Source organism: Palaemon carinicauda, chromosome 23 (assembly GCF_036898095.1).
Source record: "Palaemon carinicauda isolate YSFRI2023 chromosome 23, ASM3689809v2, whole genome shotgun sequence".
NCBI classification, from domain to species: Eukaryota; Metazoa; Arthropoda; class Malacostraca; order Decapoda; family Palaemonidae; genus Palaemon; species Palaemon carinicauda.
Window position 1 is genome coordinate 98,752,001 of NC_090747.1, and position 27,001 is coordinate 98,779,001.

A 27,001-nucleotide genomic window follows, 5' to 3' on the forward strand; every position below is an offset into this window, starting at 1 on the left:
GGAGTGATATGCGCCCAGAGACGACCCGGGGTCAGAGAGCATGCTTGCTCAGGTCTCGCTCTCCAGTAAGTTTCTGGTTGCGTCGGCGTTAACACCCCGACGCTCTCTCTTAATCCAGTGTGACCCTTTGTGTCCCCGACCCCTTTGTGTCTCACGCGTTCCCCACGTGGTCCCTTTGTGTACTTCCCTATCCTTTCCCTCTGTGTTCCTGTGTCTCGTGGTGTATTACTAGTGCGTTATGGAGCATCCCCGTCGTTGCCCTGGGCCTGTGGCCGGCAAATCGTGTGGCGCTTTCCTCTCTAAGCCCGAAGTTGACCCGCACTCCTTGTGTTCGTCGTGTAGGGGCAGTGTGTGTTCCCCTACAGCCACGTGTCCGGAGTGCGAGTCCTGGAATGAAGTGCAGTGGGTGCGATACGGCACTAAGAAGAAGAAGGCCTCTCGACGGTCCCCTAGGAAGTCCAGCGTCTTCGCCCCTCGCTTCGCCCAGCGTCCCGTCGGACAGTCTCTCTCTGCCGTCTTCCCCTACCCATGGTAGGGGTCGAGGTAAGTCTGTTGCGGGGAAGCGGCCTGTGGCTCTTCCCCAGGAGTCTGATTTACCTGACAGTGGGATTGTGTCTTCGGTCCAGGCAAGTGGGGGCCCTGAGGGGGGGCCGGGTGTGTATCGGGGGGATGGAGCCCTGGTGAAAGCAGGTCCCGTCTCGTCGGACGATCCGATGTGGGGTAAAACGGCAGCAGTCTCTTCTCCCGCCTCTTGGGCAGGTTTTCAGGTGCGTCAGCAGCCGAGGGTGCCGTCGAGAAGGACGACTCTCCGCCATCAGACACTCTCGTGTGGGCACCTCCGAAGACGCCCTTCAGATCGCCCCTGAGGATGGAAGAGGAGTTTGAGACCTGGTTCCACAGTGAGGAGCTCCCCTGCTCCCCTCCAACGCCTTCAGCTAAGTTCCCGGCGGACTTCATGGAGCCTTCGTCGCTGGCCGAACCCCATGCAGAACCACCAGCGACGCGGCAAGATTCAGGCCCTCCAACGAGTTCCTACAGGTCTTCGGGCTCCTCGGTCGAGGCCTACTCCTACTCGTCGGAAGACGGAGCCCCGAGAGACCATAGGAGACGGCGAGATAGGTCCCGCAGGAGATCTCGATCGCGCTCCCATTCACGATCTCGCCACATGAGTAGACGTTCCAGATCTCCCAGGAGGAAGTTCAGGAGAAGTCTTTCGCCGGAGGAGGAATGGGTGCGAGTCTCCATTCCCCGTAGCCAACTCCTGGGGGTTGCAGCAGTCGCGGGCACCTCGGGATGGCGTCCCAGGCCTCGCTCACCGGTAGGTTTTGTCGACGAAAGGAAGTATGACTGACGGAGGGACTCGTCTCATCAGGCACCAAGGGACAGGCATAAGTCCGCGAAGGTTCCGACTCCACCCGTCCAGCGGGGAGAGTCGCCCCTTCGGTCTGGCAGCCGCGTCCCGGCCTCAAGATCTTCGATGAGTCGTCCAGAACGGGAGAAACACCTGTCCTCGACGGGCAAGCCTGCAGATCCATGGTCCACCGGAAGAAGAGATAGAACCAGGATGGAGGACTCCGTTCCAGCGGCAATGCCCGTCCTACTGCCTGAAGCAAGGGGACTGGACCACTCCAGGAGGATGCCTCCGCCTCGTGTGGCTCCCCCCGTCGGAGGTCCTCCGTCACGAGAACTGGGACGCCCAACGGAGAAGGTAGAGGACGGGGAAGAAGGTTCGCCAGCGGAGGTTTCCGCATACAGGAGGGTGATAGGCCTCATCCGACGTCACCATAGGCTGGACGAACCGGACTCCTCTACTGACGAGGTCTGGCTCTCGAGCCTCAACAGGTTGGTGGATGCGCCTGTGCAACAGAGGCCCTCGCTAGCCCTCCCTTTGGCAAGGGATGTGAAGCTTGGATTGGCGCACGTTAGCAAGGTCGTGCCCAACCATGCGGAAGCCCCAAGAACCAGAGCGCATCTAGACTTCTCCAGGGCCTGAAGACACAGTCCCGGTTCTACCTCCCAAAAGGACACAGTGCGGGGGCCTGCGCAGTGGAACCAGCAGTCGCCATCTTGGGACAGGGTGCTGCAGAGGAGAGGGCTACCACGGCACCGGTTTGTTTCTCCCCCGCAGAGACTGCCATGATGGAGGAGCTGTCCAGGTACTTGATCCACGTGTCATCATGGCTGGATTGGTGGGCCTCCACGCTGGTAGGGTTCCAGTCCTCGCATGACCTCGCAATCCCGGAAAATCAGGCCTTGCTGAAGGAGCTGATTAGCTCGGGAGGTAAGGTCCTGAAGTTCCCTTCCCATCAGTCTATAACACAAACCGCCAACTGGATACTGAGGAAAAGGGACACAGTGCTCAGCAGGCTTGTAAAGAGGCTCCCTGACAGGGAAGCGAGGTCCCTGAGGAGCCTTCCACTGTGGGACGAGTCAGTTTTCCCCCTCAAGGAAGTGGAAGAGACGGTGGATAGGGTGAGGAAACTAAAGGATGTGGCGGAACCCAGGCCCCTGCCAGCAAGAAGACCTACCCATAGGAGAGCTCCGTCTGACGTCCCTCTCCCTCCTTCCGCCTCACCTAACCAGCCCAGGAGAGACGCCCCTACTACATCCTGGCAGCAAGCTTCGCAGCCCTCCCGTAGGGGAACGTCGGCTGTGCAGTCAGCATTCAGGCCCTCCTATTCAGCCGCCAGAAGAGGTTGTTTGGGCCGCGCCTCCCGAAGGAGATTGGGAGAGAGGTCCCCTACTCCTGCCGAAGCCCCTGGTGGGGGGATGCCTCAAACATTCTTGACAAGCATGGCGGGACCACGGATCGGACCCGTGGACTGTGACAGTCCTGAAAGAAGGGTACAGGTTGCCCTTCCTGGTGGACCCCCACCTCTGATACCATATCTACAGGCGGAATGGTTGGCACCGAAGGACCCCTTGAGAAGGACGGCCCTGCAAGAAGAGGTCTCTGCTTTGCTGGCGAAAGGGGCAATGGAACCAGTCAAGAACCCAGGTCCAGGGTTCTACAGCAGACTCTTTCTGGTGGAGAAAGCAACAGGGGGCTGGAGACCGGTCATAGACCTCTCAGCCCTCAACAAGTTCGTTTGCAAGACCGACTTCAAGATGGACACTCCGAAGTTGGTCCTAGCGGCCTTGAGGGAAGGAGACTTCATGATGTCCATAGACCTCAAGGACGCATACTTCCAGATCCCTGTCCACCCCTCCAGCAGGAAGTACCTAAGGGTAAAATGGGGTACCCAAATGTTACAGTTCAAGACCCTCTGCTTCGGTCTGTCCACAGCCCCTCAGGTCTTCACGAGGATCTTCTCGACAGTCTCAGCCTGGGTGCACGAACAGGGCATCTGCCTGATTCGGTACCTGGACGACTGGTTGTTGCTTTCAGCCTCAAGGGAAGCACTGAGGGTGCAAGGCGCAAAGCTCCTGCAGTTCTCCAACGTCCTGGGTATCACCATCAACCTGGAGAAGTCCCAATTGATACCCTCCACCAGGATGACCTACCTCGAGATGGTCCTGGACTCCCGGTTGGCGAGAGCATTCCCTTCCGCGGAAAGACTGGACAACCTGAGACAGAACCTACGGCCCTTCCTGTCGGGTCAGCCCAGGTGATCCAAGGACTGGCAGAGACTGATAGGTCACCTCGTGTCATTGGAGAAGCTAGTCCCACAGGGGAGACTCAAACTCAAGGGAGTACCGTACAGTGGAACCTGAAGGAGGCCTGGAACCAGAGAGACTCCCCGCATAAGGTGGTCCCGATGTCCCCGGAAACGAAGGAGGTCCTCGAGTGGTGGCACGACACTTCGTACATCCTCAAGGGGATGCCCTTCGCGGCCGATCCTCCGGAGATGCTCCTGTTCACGGATGCATCAAAGGAGGGTTGGGGTGCTCATCTCTTCGACAGCACAGCAAGAGGAAGATGGGGAGCTGAGGAGAAGAACCTGCACATCAATGTGCTGGAAATGATGGCGGTGCAAAGGGCATGCCTAGAGTTCGTTGAGAAGCTCCGGGGAAACACCATGTGCGACAACGCCACGGTGGTGGCCTACATAAAGAAGCAAGGAGGACTAAAATCGAGGGAGTTGTGCGGCCTCACGTTGGAGTTAATGGAATGGGCCGAAAGGGAGCAGATTAAGATCTCGGCCAGGTTCATTCCAGGGAAGAGGAACGTCCTGGCCGACGGCCTCAGCAGAAGTGGTGGGGTCTGAGTAGTCCTTGCACCCAGAAGTGGCCAAGACTCTGATTCAGAAGTGGGGCTCGCCAGTAATAGACCTCTTCGCCACCAGGCTGAACGCACAGCTCCCCGCGTTTTGTTCTCCTGTGCCAGATCCAGGAGCGGCGTTCAAGGACGCCTTCCAGCATCCTTGGGACAACCTCGACGTTTACGCCTTTCCTCCCTTCGGAATGCTCGGACAAGTCCTCAACAGGGTGATAACTTTGGTAGCGCCCTGGTGGCCGGAGAGAGAGTGGTTCACGGATCTAAAGGCACTGGCGCGCCTTCCACCTTGGGCCCTTCTGGACAGGTCAGACCTTCTCCGGCAGCCACACTTTCAAAGGTTCCACGAAAACCCTCGGTCCCTCTGCCTTCACGCGTGGAGGTTATCGAGCGTCTCCTGAGGAAGGAAGGGTATTCGGCGAAGACCGCAACGAGGATGTCGGGTTACCTGAGACGGTCGTCAGCCGCTGTGTACGAGGCTAAATGGAGACCTTCACGAAGTGGTGCGTCGCAAAGAACATCAAGCCATTGAAAGCCTCCATCCCGGAGATAGCTGACTTCTTAGTCTATCTCAGGGACGAGATAAAGATGTCCATCCCAGCCATTAAAGGAGTCCGAGCCGCCCTAGGACAAGTCTTCCTCCTGAAGGGCATCGACCTAGGTTCCTCCAGACACATCTCAATGCTCATCAAGAGCTTCGAGCAATCATGCCATCCTCAAATGGTTAGAGTGCCCCAATGGGATGTGGGTAGGGTCCTGAAGATGTTGTCGGAACCTCGCTTCGAACCCCTAAAGAACATCTTAGACAAGGAGCTCACCCTGAAGACAGTTTTTCTGTTAGCACTGGCATCGGCAAAACGGCAAGGGGAGCTTCATGGACTTTCATACGAGGTGTCACGCTTAAAGGGCTGGCGTGAAGCTACCTTCAAGTTCGTACCATCCTTCGTGGCCAAGACCCAGAACCCAGCAGTCTGGGACCCTAAGTTTGAAGGCTTCTCGGTGCCGGCAATCCCACGTTCAGACAACCCGAAGGACTTGCGGCTGTGCCCTGTGAGAGCAGTGCGGAAGTACTTGGAGAGGACAGTCGGGCTTAGACCCGAAATCAAGAGTCTGTTCGTTTCTTCAGGTTTAGTGAAGAAACCAGTCTCGAAAAACACTATCTCCTTCTGGCTACGGCAAGTGATCATGAGAGCCTACAGTAGTGCTGGGATTCCTATTCCGGGTAAGCCTAGACCCCACGACATCAGAGGTCTTGAGTACTTCGTTGGCCTTTGATAAGAACATGGCAGTCGGCCAAATCCTGCGGGCGGGTACTTGGGCCAATCAGTCAACCTTCACAGCTCACCACTTGAAGGAAGGCTCGAGGAGGTCCTTGGACGGATTCTCTCTCGGTCCCGTCATTTCAGCGCTTCAAAAGATTTAAAGGTGTAGCCCCAGGGTAATCACGGGCAGTAAGTCCAAGAGACACAGGTTCCTTCCTTACTCCCCTTGTTCTCTTATTACCCCCCCTGAAATGATACTAAGCCCTTTAACTACCAGGGCATACATCGTCAGTGAATGGATATGTCTCCGAAGATTTTTACAGAGGTGAGTTACTTAGACACTCTAAGATAGTTTTTTGGGTAGTTTCCCCTATTTCTCGGGTTTTCACTTGATGGGTCAGCAGAACCTAGCCTCCTATCTAGGTTCCCCCCTTTTCTCTCCTCATCACGGTCTCTGGGTCCTGTGGTACACTCCCACCTCCTAAGGTATAAGTCTCCTAAGAAAGTAGTTCGAGGTAAGTACTTCGTGTTGGAACAAATCACAGATTTTAAGTAATTTGTATTTTTCCTAACAGTACTTACCTCGAACTACTTTTGGGTTATGGCCCGCCCATCCTACCCCGAGTGCCTTACAGGACTTGATAGAAACCTATCTGACAAAACTTACTGGAGAGCGAGACCTAAGCAAGCATGCTCTCTGACCCTGGGTTGTCTCTGGGCGCGTATCACTCCGCCAGAGATGCCCCGCATTGAAAACGGGAGAAGGTTAAACTACACAAAATTCTGGTCGGATGGGAGGAGATCCCAGATACTCCTAAGAAAGTAGTTCGAGATAAGTATGTTAGGACAAATACAAATTACTTAAAAATTTGTGATATAGGGTGTAGCCTACTGTATTGAGAATTTTTAGGCCTGGGTTTTGCATTGAATGTGTAATGTAGGGGTCATAGCAACTAAACTAAAGTGCTTTATTTTGGTTTGAATTGTAGCTCTGGTTGGTATAGTTTGACAAAATTTTATTAATGCTAATATCATTCCAACAATTGCCAGACTCTTAACGATAGAAATTAACTTACGAGGGCCTGTCTAGGTACTTTCTATTGTTATTGAAGCTGCCATTGTCTGAGGTGCCCTGTTATGTATTCCAACTAGTTCCTATCCAGTAGTAAATTCAAAAGAAATTTTCAATATTAAACTTACCCGATAATCATGTAGCTGTCAACTCCGTTGCCCGACAGAATTCTATGGAGGGATACGCCAGCTATCACAATACTAGAAGGGGGTGTATTTACCAGCGCCACCTGTGGCCAGGTACTCAAGTACTTCTTGTTGACACCTCCTCAATTATTCCTCTGTCGTGCTTCCGGCAAGACGTTCTGGGATACGCTTATGTTCTTGGAGTATTTTCACGACTTTGGTGAAGTATTTCTCTTTGATTTCGGCTGTCGCTTTACTGGAAACTTCTATATTAGCTTAGTTAGCTTTTGGAATTAATTTGATTAATTATGGTGACGAGAGAGTATGAACTCTCGTTCACCTTTCAATGGCCGACCCTTCCCTTAGACGGAAGTGTTGGTGTCTAAGAGAGTATAGACTCTCTTTCTTAATTTTGCTTAACAAAGTTATAGATTTATTTTATATCTCTCCGCCTCTTATAGGCCTCTTCGATTAACTTCCTTTTATTATAAACTCATTAAAATTAATTTTTATATTTGTTTATATTCGACCTTCCTAATAGTAGGCGGTCTTTTACCGAAGTTAATAAACTTTGAGCCCGTCATTTCGGTTTTACCTGTTAACATATTATGCTATTTCCGCCACAGAGTTTGAAAGATTTTCTTTGACAGTCTCGTACTGTTTTCAAAGTTGAACTAACGTTTTGTTTTGTCTCTGCAGTTGTTGACGTTCAGAACGTTCAACTTGCACTCTATCGTTACGATAGAGAAAGAATGTTCACGGTTTCACGTTGCAGTAAGAGTAACCGTGTCTAGCGTTTTGTTCATTCTTTCTTAACTTAATGGTTTTGATCCTAATAAAGGAACTTTTCAGTTTTTTCCTTTAACAATAATATGTTTTAACGATATATATGATTGGGCTCTTCTCTCAGGTTCTAAGTCAAGAGAGAGAGAGAGAGAGAGATAGAGACGGAGGGAGAAAGAGGATAAACGTTTCATTCAAGCCTGCCAGGCGTACGAGTAACGTCGTTATCGTTTTTGCTCTTCTCCCTAGTCTCTTTAGGGGAAGAAACTAAACGTTTCTAGAGTGATCTAGTGTTTAGTCTCTTTCCAACCACTGAATTATCTTTCATTAGATTTTTCTGTTACATTGTAATTCTGTTTTCGCAATTACTAACTTTGAGAAAGGATAGAATTGCGTATTTCAGGTACAAACCACTTAAAGTTTCGAGTTCAGTGAAATAAGTGCAAACAGAAATCAAAGTGATAAGTGATTAGTGCGTGAGGGTACTTTTGTGCGCGCCAGTCGTCCTCCCAGTCCGGGACCTCTTGCAAGCTCCCAAGCCCAGGGGAGAAGCAATGTCGAAGGGCATAAGGGTTCAGCAGGCCTTGATCGGCGCACAGAAGTATTCTCGGTGGTTGTGGGCGTGTCTTACCGAGTCCGTCACTCCCACCCGCAGACGATTGAGCCCTTATTTTGCTCGTCTGCAGAAGAGATTAGGGGAGAAAATAAAGGCAGAGTAACGCTGGTCTCAGGTCTCAAGACCTCTTAAACGTTAAGTCCAGACCTATGCCAGACGTACGAAGTTAAAGTTCACAACCCGAATGCAGTCATTGGGTTAGCTCTGACTCTCCTCAGTCATCAGTTGATTACACTCCGCCTAAGAGGAGTAAGGTTCTGCCACAACAGATCTCTGCTGTTAAGGCTTTACCTCAGCAGAACTTAGTGTCTGCCGACCCCAAGTTAACTCTACTGCAGTCCATAAAGTCAACTTTCGGTCTTGATGCGTGAGTGTCGGGCTGAGAGTGTTGTGCCTCCGCCTCCGCCTACACTCCCCCCCGCCTATGATCGCTCCGCCTGATCACAGTACCACCTGCCAGGCGTACGATGTTGTGAACTCTACTACAGTCCATGCAAGCACAGCTTTCGGACTTGATGCGTGAGTGTCGGGCTGAGAGTGTTGCTCCTCCGCCTCCGCCTACACTCCCTCCACCTACACTCGCTCCGCCTGATCACAGTACCACCTGCCAGGCGTACGATGTTGTGAACTCTACTACAGTCCATGCAAGCACAGCTTTCGGACTTGATGCGTGAGTGTCGGGCTGAGAGTGTTGCTCCTCCGCCTCCGCCTACACTCCCTCCACCTACTCTCGCTCCGCCTGATCACAGTACCATCTGCCAGGCGTACGATGTTGTGGACTCTACTACAGTCCATGCAAGCACAGCTTTCGGACTTGATGCGTGAGTGTCGGGCTGAGAGTGTTGCTCCTCCGCCTCCGCCTACACTCCCTCCACCTACACTCGCTCCGCCTGATCGCAGTATCACCTGCCAGCAGTTCCACCTGCCAGGCGTACGATGTTGAGCCACGTGCTGAGTTTGCTGCTCCCTGTGGTGTTCAGCCTCCTCCTTCCTTAAGGCAACCTTTACATTGGGATCAGGAGGATTATACCTCTCTTCCTCCGCCTCCACTTGCTGCTCCACCAGTGATGCAACACTCGGTTGAGGTACAACAACCTCTCCCGTCCATGAGTCAGTCTCCTCAGCTCTTGCTGCAGCGAGCTCAACCCTCCACAAGGCAAGCACCACAACACCTTAGCCTTGCGCCTCAGGAGCCTCAGCTTGCGAGACATTTACCTTGTTCTGCGCAGCCTCTTCCTCATCGCGCTCCGCTCACACCACAGGAACTGGAACTTGCTACTCCGCTTCCGCCAACCGCTCAGCAAGCGCAACCCTTGGGTTCAACCACTCATGCTAGGAGTCAGCCTCCTCCACCCATGCGCCTTCCTTCTGCTTGTCTTTTATTCAGCCTTTGCAGACTGAGCCTCAGGTGTTCCCTCATCGGAGTCTTGAAGAGGAAACCACAACTATTGTTGTTCCAGCTCGTTCTGACTCTGCTGTTCAGCATACCTTACCTCCATTTTCATACCAACTAGCACTGGTCATGGAATTTCTGAGAAATGTTAAACGCCATGCACAGGCTCTGCTTACTACATGCTCAGCATTCAGCATGCTCTGCATTCAGCATGCTCTGCATACAACATGCTCTGCATACAGCATGCTCTGCATTCAGCATGCTCTGCATACAACATGCTCTACATACAGCATGCTCTGCATACAGCATACTCTGCATACATCATGCTCTGCATACCTTACCGCATCTCAACACATCTTGGGTTGTTGCCAACTCACTAGACTGTCAAGCAGTTTCATAACGTTGCCTTCTAGTCTGCTGCTTTTGCACCAGTGAACCCTCACTCAGAGAACTTAGCTTTTCTAGGATAAGGTCCCTGTAGATGAGAAAGTTCTTTTCTCCCTCCTTCTGATATTCCCTTGAGGACTCTGTCATTTGGAGGGAGCCTTTAGCTGCATAACCTCTTATGGACTTTTATTTAAGCATTACATGCTTACAGGGAAGGTAATGGTTCCACTTCAGCCGCTAATCCCGTCTGTTACCACACCTGCTCCCATAGACCTTGAGCTGTGTTGCATGACATGCAGTCCAAGCTTAGTCCTTGTTAGAGGATTTTTTTTTTTTTGTTTACGGAGTCAATGTGTCACGGGGAAGACGTTCAACAACCAACAGAAGGGACTTGTTGTGACGCAGTGCGGCAACCTCAGCAACCCGTTAAGGAGTTGTCTGTACGACCCAGACAGTCTAGACAGATTCGGGTTGTCACTCTACTTCCTCGCTTGCCCATGATTGACAGTTTACAGACTGTGCAGCAGTATCATGATCTTGTGTCCGGCTCCGTCAGACGACTGGCTTTTAAGAGCTCCCACAAGTCGTCGCTGTCTGGAGATTTTCAAATGGACTATGGATCTGACCAAGGAACTGGGCCTCCTGGTCAATTTTGAGGAGTCTCAGCTCGTTCCATCCCAGACCATTGTCTCCTTGGGTATGGATCTTCAGAGTCGAGCTTTTCGGACTTGTCCGTCGGCCCCAAGGATCTTCCAAGCCCTAGAATGCATCCAGAGCATGCTGAGAAGGAACCGATGCTTAGTCAGGCAGTGGATGAGTCTAACAGGGACACTTTCATCGCTGGCCCTGTTCATCGAGTTAGGGAGACTCCTCCTCCGCCCCCTTCAGTATCATCTAGCTGCTCACTGGATAAAGGACATGACGCTAGAGACGGGCTCAGTTCCTGTTTCCGAAGAGATGAGGTCTACTCTAACGTGGTGGAAGAACAGCATTCTTCTCAAGGAAGGTCTACCATTGGCTGTTCAGACCCTCGACCACCGTCTCTTCTCGGACGCATCGGACACGGGCTGGGGTGCGACACTGGACGGACAGGAATGCTCGGGAACATGGAATCAGGAGCAATGGACACTTCACATCTATTGCAAGGAGTTGTTGGCAGTTCATCTGGCCTTGATAAACTTCAAGTCCCTCCAGCTTAACAAGGTGGTGGAGGTGAACTCCAACTACACCACAGCCTTGGCTTACATCTCCAAGCAGGGAGGGACTCATTCGAGGAAGTTGTTCGAGATCACAAGGGACCTCCTCATTTGGTCAAAAGATCGAAAGCTCACGCTGGTAACGAGGCTCATTCAGGGCGATATGAATGTCATGGCAGATCGCCTCAGCCGGAAGGGTCAGGTCTTCCCCACAGAGTGGACCCTTCACAAGAATGTTTGCAGCAGACTTTGGGCCCGGTGGGGTCAGCCAACCATAGATCTATTCGCTACCTCGATGACCAAGAGGCTCCTCTTGTATTGTTCTCCGATTCCAGACCCAGCAGCAGTTCGCGTGGATGCCTTTCTGCTGGATTGGTCCCATCTCGACCTGTATGCATTCCCACCGTTCAAGATTGTCAACAGGGTACTTCAGAAGTTCGCCTCTCTCAAAGGGACAAGGCTGACGTTGGTTGCTCCCCTCTGGCCCGCGAGAGAATGGTTCACCGAGGTACTGCAATGGCTGGTCGACGTTCCCAGGACTCTTCCTCCTAGAGTGGACCTTCTGCGTCAACCTCACGTAAAGAAGGTACACCCAAACCTCCACGCTCTTCGTCTGACTGCCTTCAGACTATCGAAAGACTCTCAAGAGCTAGAGGCTTTTCGAAGGAGGCAGCCAGAGCGATTGCCAGAGCAAGGACGACATCCACTCTCAGAGTCTATCAGTCTTAATGGGAAGTCTTCCGAAGCTGGTGCAAGGCCAATGCAGTTTCCTCAACCAGTACCACTGTAACCCAGATTGCTGACTTCCTGTTACATCTAAGGAACGTAAGATCCCTATCAGCTCCTACGATCAAGGGTTACAGAAGTATGTTGGCAGCGGTTTTCCGCCACAGAGGCTTGGATCTTTCCTCCAACAAAGATCTACAGGACCTCCTTAGGTCTTTTGAGACCTCAAAGGAACGTCGGTTGTCCACTCCAGGCTGGAATCTAGACGTGGTCCTAAGGTTCCTAATGTCATCAGGATTTGAACCGCTCCAATCAGCCTCTTTTAAGGACCTCACATTAAAAACTCTTTTCCTCGTGTGCTTAGCAACAGGTAAAAGAGTAAGTGAGATCCACGCCTTCAGCAGGAACATAGGTTTCACATCTGAAACGGCTACATGTTCCTTGCAGCTCGGTTTTTTGGCTAAAAACGAGCTTCCTTCCCGTCCTTGGCCTAAGTCGTTCGAGATCCCAAGCCTGTCCAACATGGTGGGGAACGAACTGGAGAGAGTACTTTGCCCAGTTAGAGCTCTTAAGTACTATCTAAGAAGGTCAAAACCATTACGAGGACAATCAGAAGCCTTATGGTGTGCTATCAAGAAGCCTTCTCTACCAATGTCTAAGAACTCAGTTTCTTACTACATCAGGCTTCTGATTAGAGAAGCAAATTCTCATCTGAAGGAAGAAGACCTTGCTTTGCTGAAGGTAAGGACACATGAAGTGAGAGCTGTGGCTACTTCAGTGGCCTTCAAACAGAACCGTTCTCTGCAGAGTGTTATGGATGCAACCTATTGGAGAAGCAAGTCAGTGTTCGCATCATTCTATCTCAAAGATGTCCAGTCTCTTTACGAGTACTGCTACACCCTGGGTCCATTCGTAGCAACGAATGCAGTAGTAGGCGAGGACTCAGCCACTACATTCCCATAATCCCATAACTTTTTAACCTTTCTCTTGAATACTTTTTATGGGTTGTACGGTCGGCTAAGAAGCCTTCCACATCCTTGTTGATTTGGCGGGTGGTCAATTCTTTCTTGAGAAGCGCCAAGGTTAAAGGTTGTGATGAGGTCCTTTAGTATGGGTTGCAGCCCTGTATACTTTAGCACCTTTGAGTTGATTCAGCCTCCCAAGAGGAACGCTGCGCTCAGTAAGGAAGACGATCTTATTAAAGGCAGAGTAACGGTTCAAGTCGACTTCCTTACCAGGTACTTATTATTTCATTGTTATTGTGGATAACTGATTATATGAAATACGGGATACTTAGCTATCCTTTAGTCTTGTACACTGGTTTTTCACCCACCCCCCTGGGTGTGAATCAGCTACATGATTATCGGGTAAGTTTAATATTGAAAAATGTTATTTTTATTAATAAAATAAATTTTTGAATATACTTACCCGATAATCATGATTTAATCGACCCTCCCTTCCTCCCCATAGAGAACCAGTGGACCGAGGAATAATTGAGGAGGTGTCAACAAGAAGTACTTGAGTACCTGGCCACAGGTGGCGCTGGTAAATACACCCCCTTCTAGTATTGTGATAGCTGGCGTATCCCTCCATAGAATTCTGTCGGGCAACGGAGTTGACAGCTACATGATTATCGGGTAAGTATATTCAAAAATTTATTTTATTAATAAAAATAACATTTTTCTATCAAAAAGTTTCCTTGAGAAACTTAATTATACCTCTTGGGTGTCTTGAACAAAAGTGAAAGGTAGGTTTGTATAAAGACTCATTAAAACAATTTGCGTGTGATTATTTGTAAGGGTACTGTGTTGTTTTAAGATTGCGGAAGATTTGTTTGTGTTGGTGTCTACTGTCCCGTAATGTTTTGTGTAACTTGCAGTGGAGTGAGATTCATGGCTTATGAAGGTGAAATTGTAGGCTATATGTGTAGGTTGTACAGTTAAATTCTTGACTTGTGGAGGTGAAATTGTAGGCTATATGTATAGATTGTACAGTTGAGATTTTTCGCTTGTGAAGGTGAACTTGTAGGCTACATATGTATAGATTATACAGTACTTTGAAAAGCATTTCTATATTGTACATATAACAAAATTTGTGTTAACGAAAGAGCTTGATATATACTGTATTTGTAATAGTCTACTATGCGTACCCAAAGTTCATAGTACAAAATGGATAGACCAGTACTTACCCTACCAGATCTAGTGGTCAAGTGATATTAGGATCCTTTATTGTGTACACAAAATTAATTTATTATTTTAATAGTTTTTCCCCAAATTTCCAAAGATTTTCACTTTTCAACTTTTCACTTAGCAAACTTAAAAATTTATATGGCCTTGATGGTAAAAGTGTTTGATAGAATATACAGTAATGAAATTTCAGGTCAAATTCCATCCCTAATTGTTGAATAGATTTAGAAATGAGTGGTTTTGCCCCAACAACAAAGATGCACAAGAGAAAGATAATAATTTGAAAAATAAATTTGTATATTTAGTGAAAAATGGTCATATATTGACAGGAACATGCTCATAGAATAGTTTGTAAATAAGAATGTTTTTTCCTAAGCAAACGTATGTGTGGTGGTTTCTTGTGTGTGGGTTGATTTAACGAGGTAAGAATGCAGCCTGTGGAATCATCATTACACTACTATATATAAAAATTTCATGAGATTTAAAATAAAAAACACTTGTCAATCAATTTGATTTACACTGGCTTCATTCTTCCCTCGTTGTTTTGTGTTTAAGGGTTAATTCTGTTTTGACTAGCTCTTCCTCTCTCTCTCTCTTTCAGCCATGGCGGGAGGCGCTTGTCCGTTCACGCTAACAAAGAAACTCCTTTATCATTCGTTTTTGACGGGATTGTTATTGATAGTCGTTATTTTACAGGGTGTCTTGTTAGACGTTTATATCATTTATAGTGACCACACACTTATCGAAAATTACTTCTGGCTAGTTCCCGATTTTCTGTTGGTGTTTGGGTTTGTAGCAGCAATGGCTAGTGGTTACAGAAGTAACAAAATCAAGAAAAGCGAAGTTTGCCAGAACGACCACAGGGTCAAGGGGGAGGAGGAGACCGAGTCGCTACATGCTAAAGTTCTCGGTAAGCATTTCTTGCCGTTTTATATTTGGCTGGTGTACTCGATCTTACTCGTAGCCAAGATAGCCATCATCTTCAAGTCGCAAGTGCCAAACAAGCTCGATGCCAAAGAAAGACTCAGCCCGCAGTTACTCAAGATAGCCATGTCTTTGTCGTGTATCGTCTTTGCCCTTTTGGTGGAAGGCCAGACTAGCCCAGAGAAGAACTTTGAACAAAACAACTACATCAAGACCCTTTCGCATGGTACGGCATTCGAGATTTTAGACTCCGTCACTTTCATTTCCCTGCTTATCCAGTCCGAGTCTCGTTTGGTTTTGCCCTTAACCCTCGAAAATGCAATTATCTTCTTTTCGTGTATGAACTTCATGTTGCCGGGAATAGCCTTGATTAAACTCAGTCGTTGTCAATATGGGGAAAGTCCAGTTTGCATAGTGTCCTCCGTCTTGTATAAATTTAGTCATCTGTGGTTTATCAATGTTACCTACTTTATCATCAGAGTACATCTGTGGGGTGGATTGTCGATGGAAGTCTCGCCCTTTATTGTAAAGAACATCTACCACATTTTTTCTGATATGAATGACATAATGAGAGAGTCCAAGCCCCTGTGGAGCATTTTGAAGGGCTTTGTAAACAAACACAAGAGAGTGCAGGATTCCTCAGCTGAGGATAGAGAACCAACAGAAATGACTGAAGGTATAGAAATGAATGCAACTAGCAGCAGTGTCGAGGACTCGGCAACGGGCAGCGACAGGTTCGAAGAGATAGACCTTAAGGTTAAGTAAGTTGTATGCAACGTAACTATGATGTAAAGGCTGTGATAACTTTTTCTTTTAAATGAACAATTTTAACTTTTTTATTTTTTATGACAGTCTGAACTTTTCTCAATCTATGAAGGAGTACAACATGCAATGTTGTCTTTCTGTGAGAATGGAGTTGTTTTGTTTTGACACTCGGGTATAATTTTTATTTTGATATTTGAATTATTATGGTTTCAGTTGTCAGTTATGTATTTTTTAGATAAATGGATTTCATTTAAGATTATTGCAGACATGCTGTTTATCTGAATTTTCTTTTTGTGACTTTTAGGTTTGATTTTTATTCAGGTTTATTTTAATCCCAAAATGATGCGCGTTGAAAGTACAAAATGTTATTAGCACAAAAGGCTATGGCTGAAACTGGTTTGAAATGACATGCACTAGGAAATTTTTTGTACCGCTTGCCAGTTAGCAATTTTATTGTATTCATTAACTTCATAAAAGATCCAAGAGTACCTTTAGTTGTGTGAAATGTGGGTCCTAGTTTTTATCTTTTGAGAAATGAGTACAGTATATGACATTAATTATAAAATTTATTTGCCAAAGGAATGTTTACACATCTACCTTATGTATTACTATGTACAGATAAGGACATACATTTTGATTATTGAGTTAATTTATCAAGGACATACATTTTGATTATTGAGTTAATTTATCAAGGACATACATTTTGATTATTGAGTTAATTTATCAAGGACATACATTTTGATTATTGAGTTAATTTATCAAGGACATACATTTTGATTGAGTTAATTTATCAAGGACATACATTTTTATTATTGAGTTAATTTATCAAGGACATACATTTTGATTATTGAGTTAATTTATCAAGGACAAACATTTTGATTATTGAGTTAATTTATCAAGGACATACATTTTGATTGAGTTAATTTATCAGTGGACTCCGATGTAATTTTTAAGTGACTAGCATATCAATTAACTCTTAAATATTCTCAGCCTTTTGGGTAAGATCAAAGTGTAATCTTTTAAATAGTTTATTGGCAGCTTAAGACAGAAAGGTAAAAATTTACATGACCACATAATGTTTGTTTTCTTTGGGTAGAATTGAAGATATGGCTTTGTGACAGTTAATTACATATTACTTATGTAAGATTTTCAGTCAAGGCATTTAGTTCACGAAGATTTCATTTTATTCCTGTCATATCGAAATATAAAATATCAAAGAATACAAAAAAATGTCTAGTAATATGTCTTGCTGCTGCTCTTTTTTTTTATTATCAATAGCCAATCGTTTACATAATACTGTCAAAAGGTGTCTGTAAATACTGTGTGAGCCCTTCCTTGTCCTCAATACTGTACAAGTTTTAAGTGTTGTTACCAAAATTACTCAATTTTGATTAGTGCACTTAATATTGATGGCTGTCATTTTTATGCTGGATTTTCTAAATTTGATCTGTTAATTTTAGTTTTGATTAGGTATTTAGGTAGCGTGTAAGAGTGGTCCAGTCCACTGTGATATATGTTTTACGGAAATCCATTTTGATTTCATAAGGTTAATAGTAATGAAAATACTGTAGACTGTAGCATAAAAAGGGATCATAATTAAGTGCATTAAAGTTTTCATACCTTTTTTTATGGAATTGAGAAGGCACGTATTATGAATATTGAGAGTTCAGAATCCCTGAAAAATTTACTTATGTATATGACCTTTTAAACTAAGATAGAGAGAACTCCTTCATGGTTTGCAAATGTTTAAAGCAGGGATGTACGTCTTTAGTAGTTCCTCGTGTTTGTGATGGAATAGATAATAAGGGATGTTGTACTAGAAAATGGTATCCACTTTGGTAACTCAGTATGGGACAGTCGTTGTAGTTGAAGGTGTAGGTTTGCGAACAGGAAAGTTTTCTAGGATGTTAATGGAAAAGAATGAGAAAAATATTCTGGCCTGGAAATCAAGCTACTAAATAAACATATTTGTATTTGTGCAGTGGAACATTTAGTATATGAATATGGAAATGGAGGCTGTAGAAAATAAGTTTATACGAGATGTAGGTGTTGAACTAAAATTTCCATTACACGTATCTTCCTCTGTTATGTAGGCGATTCAAAAGGGCCAAACTTGAATATGGAATATGCCTAAAATGCTAGAACCTTTAGTAGAAAACCTCAGTAGGATAGAATATATTTATTTAGAAAACTAGAAAATGAATATAATAAATCTGTACATGCATTCATGACATAGCAAGTCAGTTTACCCGAACCTAATGTTTTATATGGCAATTTTAAATAGCATCACAGCCTCATTTGAATTTGCAAGTACTGGCAACAGTAATAATTAGAGAAAATAGACCACAGTTTTTGTGGAATCAACGCAAGTTTTGGTACTGTATTGGGCACTGTCAAGTGTCGCGCCTCGAAACAATGAGTGCTAATGGAAGTTTGCCAAATATTATAACTTATGATCATTCTAAATCAGGATTTACTCTGTTATATTATGAAGTGGGTTCTTAGTCACAAATAACACAGACCCCTGTGCAATATGTAAGTTAGTGAACCATTTGGCGAGATGAGGTACAGATACAGTATTTGAAAAAAACTTTAGTAGAATGAAAAGGGTTAGTTTTTGACTGTGAGCAGGTTGCCCCCAATTACTGAGGAGTGGAAGAGTTTAAGCGATAGGTTTCATAAGAGACTTAGGAAATTGAGGTTCTTGAGTGACCCATGTAACTAGGAGATCCGGAAGAAGGAATGCTTATTCATGTACTGTATATATTTATTTTTATTGTAGGTAATCATTGTGATGCAATATTCTTATCCAGGAATAGGAGTGGTGATTTTCCAGTGTGTAAATGTATATTTTTTTTTGTAGTTCAGTATTCACCACAGGAACTTTTACTGGAGAATCAAACTGAGTTAATGTAGAATCCATATTTCTACCTTGTTTTGATATATGTAATCTGAGTGATTCCAACTTTGACATAGTAAAAATTTTTATTAGGGCATGTATGCCGTTATATCTCGTTACATTGTTAATTGGTATCAAGACTAGACTTGATACGGAAAAAGCTTCCGACAGGAATGTGCCTTTCAAAAAAACTGCCCTTGAACTCTGTATTGCTGTTAATACTACAAATTGTTTGATAGTTCCACTTTTTAAACATTTTATTTTTAAAGACTAAAAAATGTATTTACATTTTATTAAAAGTGCAACGTTATAGGGACTTCTTAAATTATATTTTTTATAACTGACCTGTTTACTACATGTAAGATTCAGTATTATCCATTTACAAATTCATTAGCAAACGGCTACGATCCTTAAACTGTAGTTACTAAATGCATTTGTATTCTTTAGTTTTCATTAAACGTATGAATAGTTTTCAGTTGCAATAAATCAAATCATTTCTCTTTTGAAAAGCTGTCATCTCCAATAATGATTTATGAGATACAAGGACTAAGTATATTTGTTATACATGTGCTTTTTATTTTGTCAGTCTTTATAATGGTACAATTTTTGAAAGTGGTAATTTTTTTTGCATTTTGAAAAGCTGTCATCTCCAATAATGATTTATGAGATACAAGGACTAAGTATATTTATTAGACATGTACTTTTATTTTGTCAGTCTTTTTAATGGTACAATTTTTGAAAGTGGTAATTTTTTTTGCATTTGAAAAGTAGCATACAAGTTTTTTAACAGTTCATTGTTTTTGACAGCATATAAGACTCGCATCTTATGCTGAAAGTCAAGACTTGCCTTTATTTTACCCGAAAATGGTCAAATCTGGGATTTTATTTTATTTGCTTGCATTTTCATCCTAGCACATCAGTTCCAATTGTATCAGTTTTTATTTTGTACAAAAGGCAACAGAAAAAGGCCTTGCAAAAGATAAAATCAAAATTTATTCAAGAGAAAATTAATTTGATATATCATAAAAAATACCAGTACTACTAATTTCATTTTCAAAATCTTTAGCTAGTAGTATATTGTAAATGAATGGAGTTTAAAAGTGCAATAAAATTAATGTTAAAAAGAGATTCTTCCGTGAATTTTATGTGCTATAGTCGAGTTGGTTATCCCCCACTGCATTTGTTTTATATTCTTCATTACCTGTTCCTACTTCCATTTTGCTTTTAATCCTCTACTAACTTTTGCATTAATAGTGTAACATTTGATTTACCGTAAATTCACTTGGGTGCCGAATGTCTTCACAGGACCCACCATCGGGCTACATATCCCAAATCCAGTATTAACCTTTCCCAAACTGCTGTCTTCTCGTAACTTTTCTGTTGCCTGCCGAGATAACCACCGTCAAAAATTTGCCTCCGAGCTGAATTTTGCTCGGACTGAAAGTAGTGTTTAGTTGATAATTCGAAGATCAAACAGGAGCAGATACTGATATGTATGCAAATATATCCCAATATTTTGATACTGTATATTCTTTTTATATATACATATATATTTATATTGCCATCTATTTTGTAAATGTTAGATTTTTAGAGCTAAAATTGTCTTGGAATATGCCAGTGGCTCTTATGCTGTCATTCACAAATCACAGAATTTTTAACTCCACAAATATTTGTTGAATTAAAAATGTTAAGAGGATACTGGTTATGTAAAATTATGCTTTTGTAAATCAATGCTCATTGGTAGTGTAAATGAAGTGGTTTTCTTCAAAAAATGTTAAATCTGGTTTTTATATATTTTTGTTGAGAAACAAGTTTGGTTTGCTGAGTTGAAAACCTTTCTATTGGCTATGCTTGTTGAAAGCATTACCGTTTGGTATTTCTGTGCCTTTTACTAGCACAAAATGTGGTCTTCCATCACAGGTTGTCTATGTACAGTATTACCTGGTTTTCCCAAACTGCAATATAAATGTATTGCTCATAAACCTATGATAAATCCCGAGATATACCAAAATACCAAATATTTTTATAGTCTTGAATTTTGTACAATCTTCCATTATGAAATTATCTTCCTTCAGTTTTTATGGAGTTTTATAATCTCATTGTAATAAACTATTTCTCTATAAGGTGTTTTTCTTGAACAATTTTGAAGTTTAAAATAAAAATTCATGATAAAAACTATTTTTAAGCATTCAAATAAATTCTGTAGCTTCAATTATAACATATTATTTTTGTGAAAAGCAGTGTTAGATAAAAGCTTTGACTTAGCAAATTGAAACCCTCCATTGTTGCCCTAATATTGTAAAAGTAATTGAAAAAATGTTTTTCCTAAGTGTTTTTCAGTGCATGGCCAACTCAATTGTGGTCTCCAGCATTAACATCCTTTTCTTGTCCAATTCTTAGTATCAATTGAGGCCTGCCAGTAAGATCCTTAATCTTGAAATATCACTTTTCAGGTGTTACATTATCCACTTGAAAAACCTTACCCTCTTCAATACTGGCAGGTGTCTTGGTAAAAATCTACTTAATTTTTTTTATTTCAGTACCTGAACATCAAGGACGAGAATTCTACAGCTGTAAATTCTGAGATAGAAGTCTTTCTGGTCTGAAATACCCAATAAATCAGCAAAATGCTTAACCTTCGATGCATTCTCTGAAACCTGGGTAAATGAGGGCACATTCCATCAAAGGTTCAAGCTTTTCCTGTTTGGTTCTAAAGCTGTGAATATCAGAGGGATTAATGCCTTGGCATTTCAACTGGGTATAGTCTATGCTATAATGATTGTATTCATTGATTCTTTATATTTCAGATATTGGTGCAGAATACTTAAATATTCGTTAACACGTTGACCACAAAGAAACAGTGGAGAAGAGGGTCTTCAAACCATTACAGTTATGAACTTACGTCAAGATGGCATATGCAATACCCATATTACAACCACTTGATGACATTCACCATGAACAGGACTGAACACTAGAAAGGACATCTACAGGATTCCTTCCGGGCTCAAAGTACAAGTGAACAAGCTGTACCTAGCACTCCTCTATCTCCATGAGGGTAAGAAAATTGAAAAATGTCATCAAAATACTAGTCAAACAGCCTAGAAAAAATGTCATCAAAATACTAGTCAAACAGCCTAGAAAAAATGTCATCAAAATACTAGTCAAACAGCCTAGAAACAAACTACCAAAGTGTTGCTAAACAATTATTATAATCAAGATTCGGTATGCTTCCACAGGACGTTGGTAAGGCGGTACAAGATTATGTAACTTGTCATTTATGAAAGATGCCAAATGAAACTGTGCCCAGTACCTCAACAAAACTTACATCAGTTACCTGACGAAGACAGTTACTGTATTTGGTCGAGATGCTTATTGTGCCATGAGGGATCTAAGTAGTCCAACAACTTGTTGAGTACATTTACTAAATTATTACAGGATCAAGGGTAAAGTTATCCAGCCACCTATGGGTATCAAGACCAACGCTACCGAAGGTCTTTACTTCCTCCTGTTGTATAAACACGTCCGATTATCATACAAAACCAGAGGCAAGTGTTCTTGGATATCTTCGTTACAAGGCAGAGAAGAGTGTCGTCCTGATCACTGCATGTCACTTGTTAAGAAGACATTTGGCAAAACTTTCACATGGAGACTTGAATATCTGGGTTCTTGGACGTGAACTCTGGATCAAAGGTGAAGGAGACCACCTTCCAAAATGCCATGCGACATACAAAATGTTATGCAAACCACGTGACTTTACACCAATCCCTACCTGATGCGCTACTCAATAGCTAGTTTTGAGTCGGCTTGAGATGAGAGGACTAGAGATTCCTAAAGTTCATAGGGAGAGCAAGACTACTAAAAGTTAGACAGAGCCTTGACAACTGAAAAGGAAGTTTAAATTCTTCAGTTTGAAACCTGACTAGAGGCTGAGTGACAGCCTTTTATTGCAGAAACTGGGAGGAGCTTCTATCAACAAGAGTAGATGGAGGGAAATAGGTACAGTATATGCATCCAGATTGCCTCTGGGGTGTTGAGAGGTGTACCAGAATGCTGCTGATGGACCTGGAACTGGAGAGCAGAATAATGGGAGTTTGTTATTGACCAGTTCATTATGATCCATGAAGAGCAAGAAGCCTATCTACTACATAAGGATGCATGAACCACTATGATTCTACAGTGCCTTTGGCTATGAGCGTATCTGCTAAACCATTGCTCTTGTCAGGAATGAACCTTCCTAACACTTCTACTGCATTATTGGCTGCCCGAGAAGGCACTTGCATTCCCAAGATGGAAAGGGTCTGTAAAATGGTATAACCTATACAATTGTAGACTCAAGAGTTGAGTGCCGTACCAGGACTCCATCACTAGGGGTTCTCTTGACATCTCAGAAGAATCCACCTTTCCCTTGGCGTATTTCCAGACTATGAACAGAACTGGGGATTCCCTACAGAGGAAAAAGGGATGACAGATCAAACTAACCTTGGCACTTTTGCCCTCAAATGGCTAAAGCAGCATTAGGTGCCTTAGCCTCTTTAGATTAAGGCACCTAGTGATATGCAAGTGCCTTGCAGGCAATTGCATGATTGCAATGTGACATTTCAGAGCTCGTAAGAGTGTTGAAAGCTGGCCTGAGAAGTTACCTGTTCTAATTTCTTACCATGCCCAATGCATTAAGTTTTGAAGTGTGGGAAGACCTGTTGTAGACTGGTCTCGGTGCGTGGGAAAATTTAAGAGCCGTGGAACCATCTCGGTGTGGAGAGAGATCTCAATGTGTGGAAGGGTTCTTGTGTATGAGGGAAGATTTCATCATTTGAATGTGTGAGGAGACTGATCATAAGTTTGTCTTCCACCACGAGGTAATTCTTTCTTCTTTGAGGGCTGAAATCCTGATGTCCTTCGAATGTGCAGGAGGGAAGAACCCTTCATTCAGGCTGACGGTACGAGTGCTATGTCCCATACGATACTGAGGAATGGTAATGTGTGGAAGAACCTGCATCACGTATTGATGTATGGGTACGTTTTGATTGTAGTAAGCTCCGCAACCCACAGGTGGCACAGAACTACAAGGAGGCCTGCGAACAACACCTCGCAGACCCCGTGGGTCAGGCCACTGTTGAGCACCACTGGACCACCCTCAGAAACGCCATGGCCCGTGCCGCGGAGGAAACACTAGGCTACACCACCAAGAAACGGCAGGATTGGTTTGATGAGAATGATGCTACCATCTCTGTTCTCATTGAAACCAAACGACAAGCACGCCTGACTTTGGAAAACCAACCAACAGCAGCTAACAAATGTGCTCACAAGGTGGCTGAAGCTGGTTGCCAAAGAGGGATCCGTGAAGCCCAGAACACCTGGTGGCAAAGAAAAGCTGCAGAAATACAGTTTCGCTGACCAACGTGCCCTGCGCAGCTTCTATGCAGCAACAAAGGAAATATTCGGTCCCACACGGTCATCAGTGGGCAGCCTGAAGGACGCGAATGGGGCCAAGACCATCACCGACAGCGACGGCATCCTGGCCAGGTGGAGGTCTCACTTTGAGAACCTCCTCAATGACCAAGCAGACACCCCAGACGATCTCCTGCGAATGACCCCCCAGCATCCCGTCCGTCACTGGATGGCACTACCACCCTCCATCCATGACTTCAACAAGGCCCTGCAGCGCATGAAGCCTGGCAAAGCCCCAGGGCCAGACAACATCCCGTTGGAGCTCCTCACTCGCGGTGGCCCCGGTTTGAGGAACCGTTTGATGCTCCTTATACTGAAAATATGGGAGACCAAGACCCTCCCCAGTGACTTCCGCGATGCAAACATCGTTACCATCTTCAAGAAGGGAGACAGAGAGAACTGTAACAACTACCGGGGAATATCACTACTAAGCATCGGATTCTCCTTGACCGCCTCCTTATTCTCGCAGAAGACGTCCTGCCAGAGTCCCAGTGCGGCTTTCGACCTTCCCGCGGGACCGTAGACATGATCTTCTGTGCGCGACAACTACAAGAGAAGAGCCTCGAACAACAACAGCCCATAATGTTCATCTTCTGAGGACAGCCACGTGGGCTGTCCTCAAAAGATATGGCTGCCCACCCGATTTTGTCAAGCTGGTGCGTGCCCTCCATGACGGAATGGTTGGGAGAGTCTGCCACCAGAACTCTCTTTCAGACCCATTCCCCATCAACGGCGGCCTGAAGCAGGGCTGTGTTCTAGCCCCAACGTGTTTCTCGCTATACACCGCAGCAATGCTCAACGAGATTCCCCCAGACACCCTCAATCGACCTACGTTTCCGCATGGATGGAGGCGCTTTCAACCTCGCCAGACTACGCGTCAGAACCAAGACCACCTTGTGTGCAGTGCGAGAACTGCAGTATGCTGACGACAATGCCACCCCAGGTCAGACGGCAGAGGACCTGCAGTCGTTAGCTGATGCATACAACTCTGCCTACGAACGTTTTGGGATGCAAGTCAACACAGATAAAACCAAGACCCGCGTCCAACATCCACCAGGACTGATGCTCCCAAACTTCAATACCACAGTGAATGACCAACCGTTAGAACAGGTGGACCAGTTCTCCTACTTAGGGAGCATCCTAACATCAGCTCCCACAAGCAAAAAGCATGTGGAGAACAGGATTAGGGCAGCCCACTCCGCCTTTGGCCGACTCAACTGCCGCGTATTTAACAACCACCAAAATAATGGTGTTCAGGGCAGTAGTCCTCTCCACGCACCTGTATCCATGTGAAACATGGACGCTATATAGAAACGATATTAAAAACCTAGAACGCTTCCAACAAATGAAACAGGCAGATCTTGAAAATTCCCTGGGAGAGCCACACCACCAACATTGAAGTCTTAGAACGTGCCTCGCTGACCAGCGTGGAGGCCACTATCATCCACCACCGCCTCCGTTGGATAGGACACGTGCATAGGATGGATCCATCTAGGCTCCCAAAGAAAATATTCTACGGAGAACTGACCCAGGGCACCAGACCACGAGGAACCCCGAAAATGCGCTATAAAGATCAACTAAAGCCCACCCTGGCTCTAACTGACATCGATCCTTCCTCATGGGAAGAAACAGCCAGAGACAGGAAAACCTGGAGGAGTACAGTACACCATGGCACCGTGGACTTCGAGGAGAGGAGGAGGCTAGGAGGAGAAGGAGAGAGCGATTAGAACAGCCCCGCCACCACCTACCCTCCCTTGTGAACACTGTCCGCGACTCTTCCACCACAGACTAGGACTTAACAGCCACATCAGACACAAGCACCCACCCCATAGATAGGAGGCTGATGGCTAACGACAGAACCCAATACTCGGACACGAGTGGGCGCCGACGACGACATTCATATGTACCATCTCTCCCTTGCGTACAAAGGGGAAACGTACTGGAACCACTTCTGAGGTGGGATAAGTTCTTGGTGAGCATCATCCCTCCCTTGCTTATGTGGGGAGAGATTACAGTTGCACTAAATTTGGGTTGATCGGTAATCTTGGATTTCAACAGCTTCTTCGGAAGTAGCAGTGTTCGTAAGTTCAGTCTGAGACATTCCATTTGGAACGACACTACAGTAGAAGCAATACGTGCCATTACTTTCCGGTGTGGGATAATTTTCGGCATTCAGTTAAAGTACAGCAAGTGCTTGGTCCCAGCAGCGTGTGCCGATTGTTTTTCCCGGCAATTGGGAGACCAGTCAATCGTTCAGATATAAGGAAAGAAAGGCGATTGTGTGCATGAGACTGAGCACAGGTATCATGCGCAGTGCTTGTCGATACTTCCCAGTACTATATAGTTTTCACCAAGGATCCCACTCAGTAAGAGACCTTATACAGGCAGTAGTGTGTGACTATACATCTGGAAAAGGGGGCGAAGAAGGGCGGTGCTCTTTATCCTGGCTGACAGCAAGCACACTCGCATACCAAGACACCAACTTGGGATGGGTTGGTACTCGAGATGGTCTAGTTTCTCTCCCAAGCGTGCTCACGAGAGATCAGGCAAGAGTCAACGTATGATAAGACTTGATTGGTCTTGCTGAATTCTTCAATGGTATCTTCTACTTGCTGTTCTTCTAGAAGTTGCAGCATAAAAACTGACGAAGATGAGGCAGTGGAGGTGGAACTTAAGTAACGAAGCTCCCACACGGCAAGAGAGTACATGGGACTCGTTGAAGAGACAGCATTACCAAGTTGTATGCCCTTGGGTCCTTTCCAGGGTCGGGAAAACGCACTGCAGCAGAAACTCCTTCCTCTGGCAGAGCGTTAGGAAAACGTAAGGAATACCAACTTCCTTAGGTTCACATCATTCGTAAGGCCACACCAGCGAGGGAATGAACAGCATCAAACGTAGCCCCCAACAGGAACAATCATTTTTTGGATAACACCAGTTTTGCAGAGGAAACTGTCAATTGTTTATCCGGAAAACTTCTGCATATGCTAGTCGTCTTTAATATCC

General features: G+C 45.1%; 1 protein-coding gene across 1 annotated transcript in view; it reads left to right on the plus strand.

The window, feature by feature from the left end:
* LOC137617285 (transmembrane protein 121B-like) overlaps window positions 1-20,673 on the plus strand; it is a 35,956-nt gene extending 15,283 nt beyond the window's left edge. Inside the window, exon 2 of the mRNA XM_068347280.1 lies at window positions 14,564-20,673. Within this exon, the coding sequence (XP_068203381.1) occupies window positions 14,566-15,651 (1,086 nt within the window). The 5' untranslated portion in view covers window positions 14,564-14,565 and the 3' untranslated portion in view covers window positions 15,652-20,673. The remainder of the gene's footprint in view (window positions 1-14,563) is intronic.
* The last annotated feature ends 6,328 nt before the right edge of the window (window positions 20,674-27,001 follow it).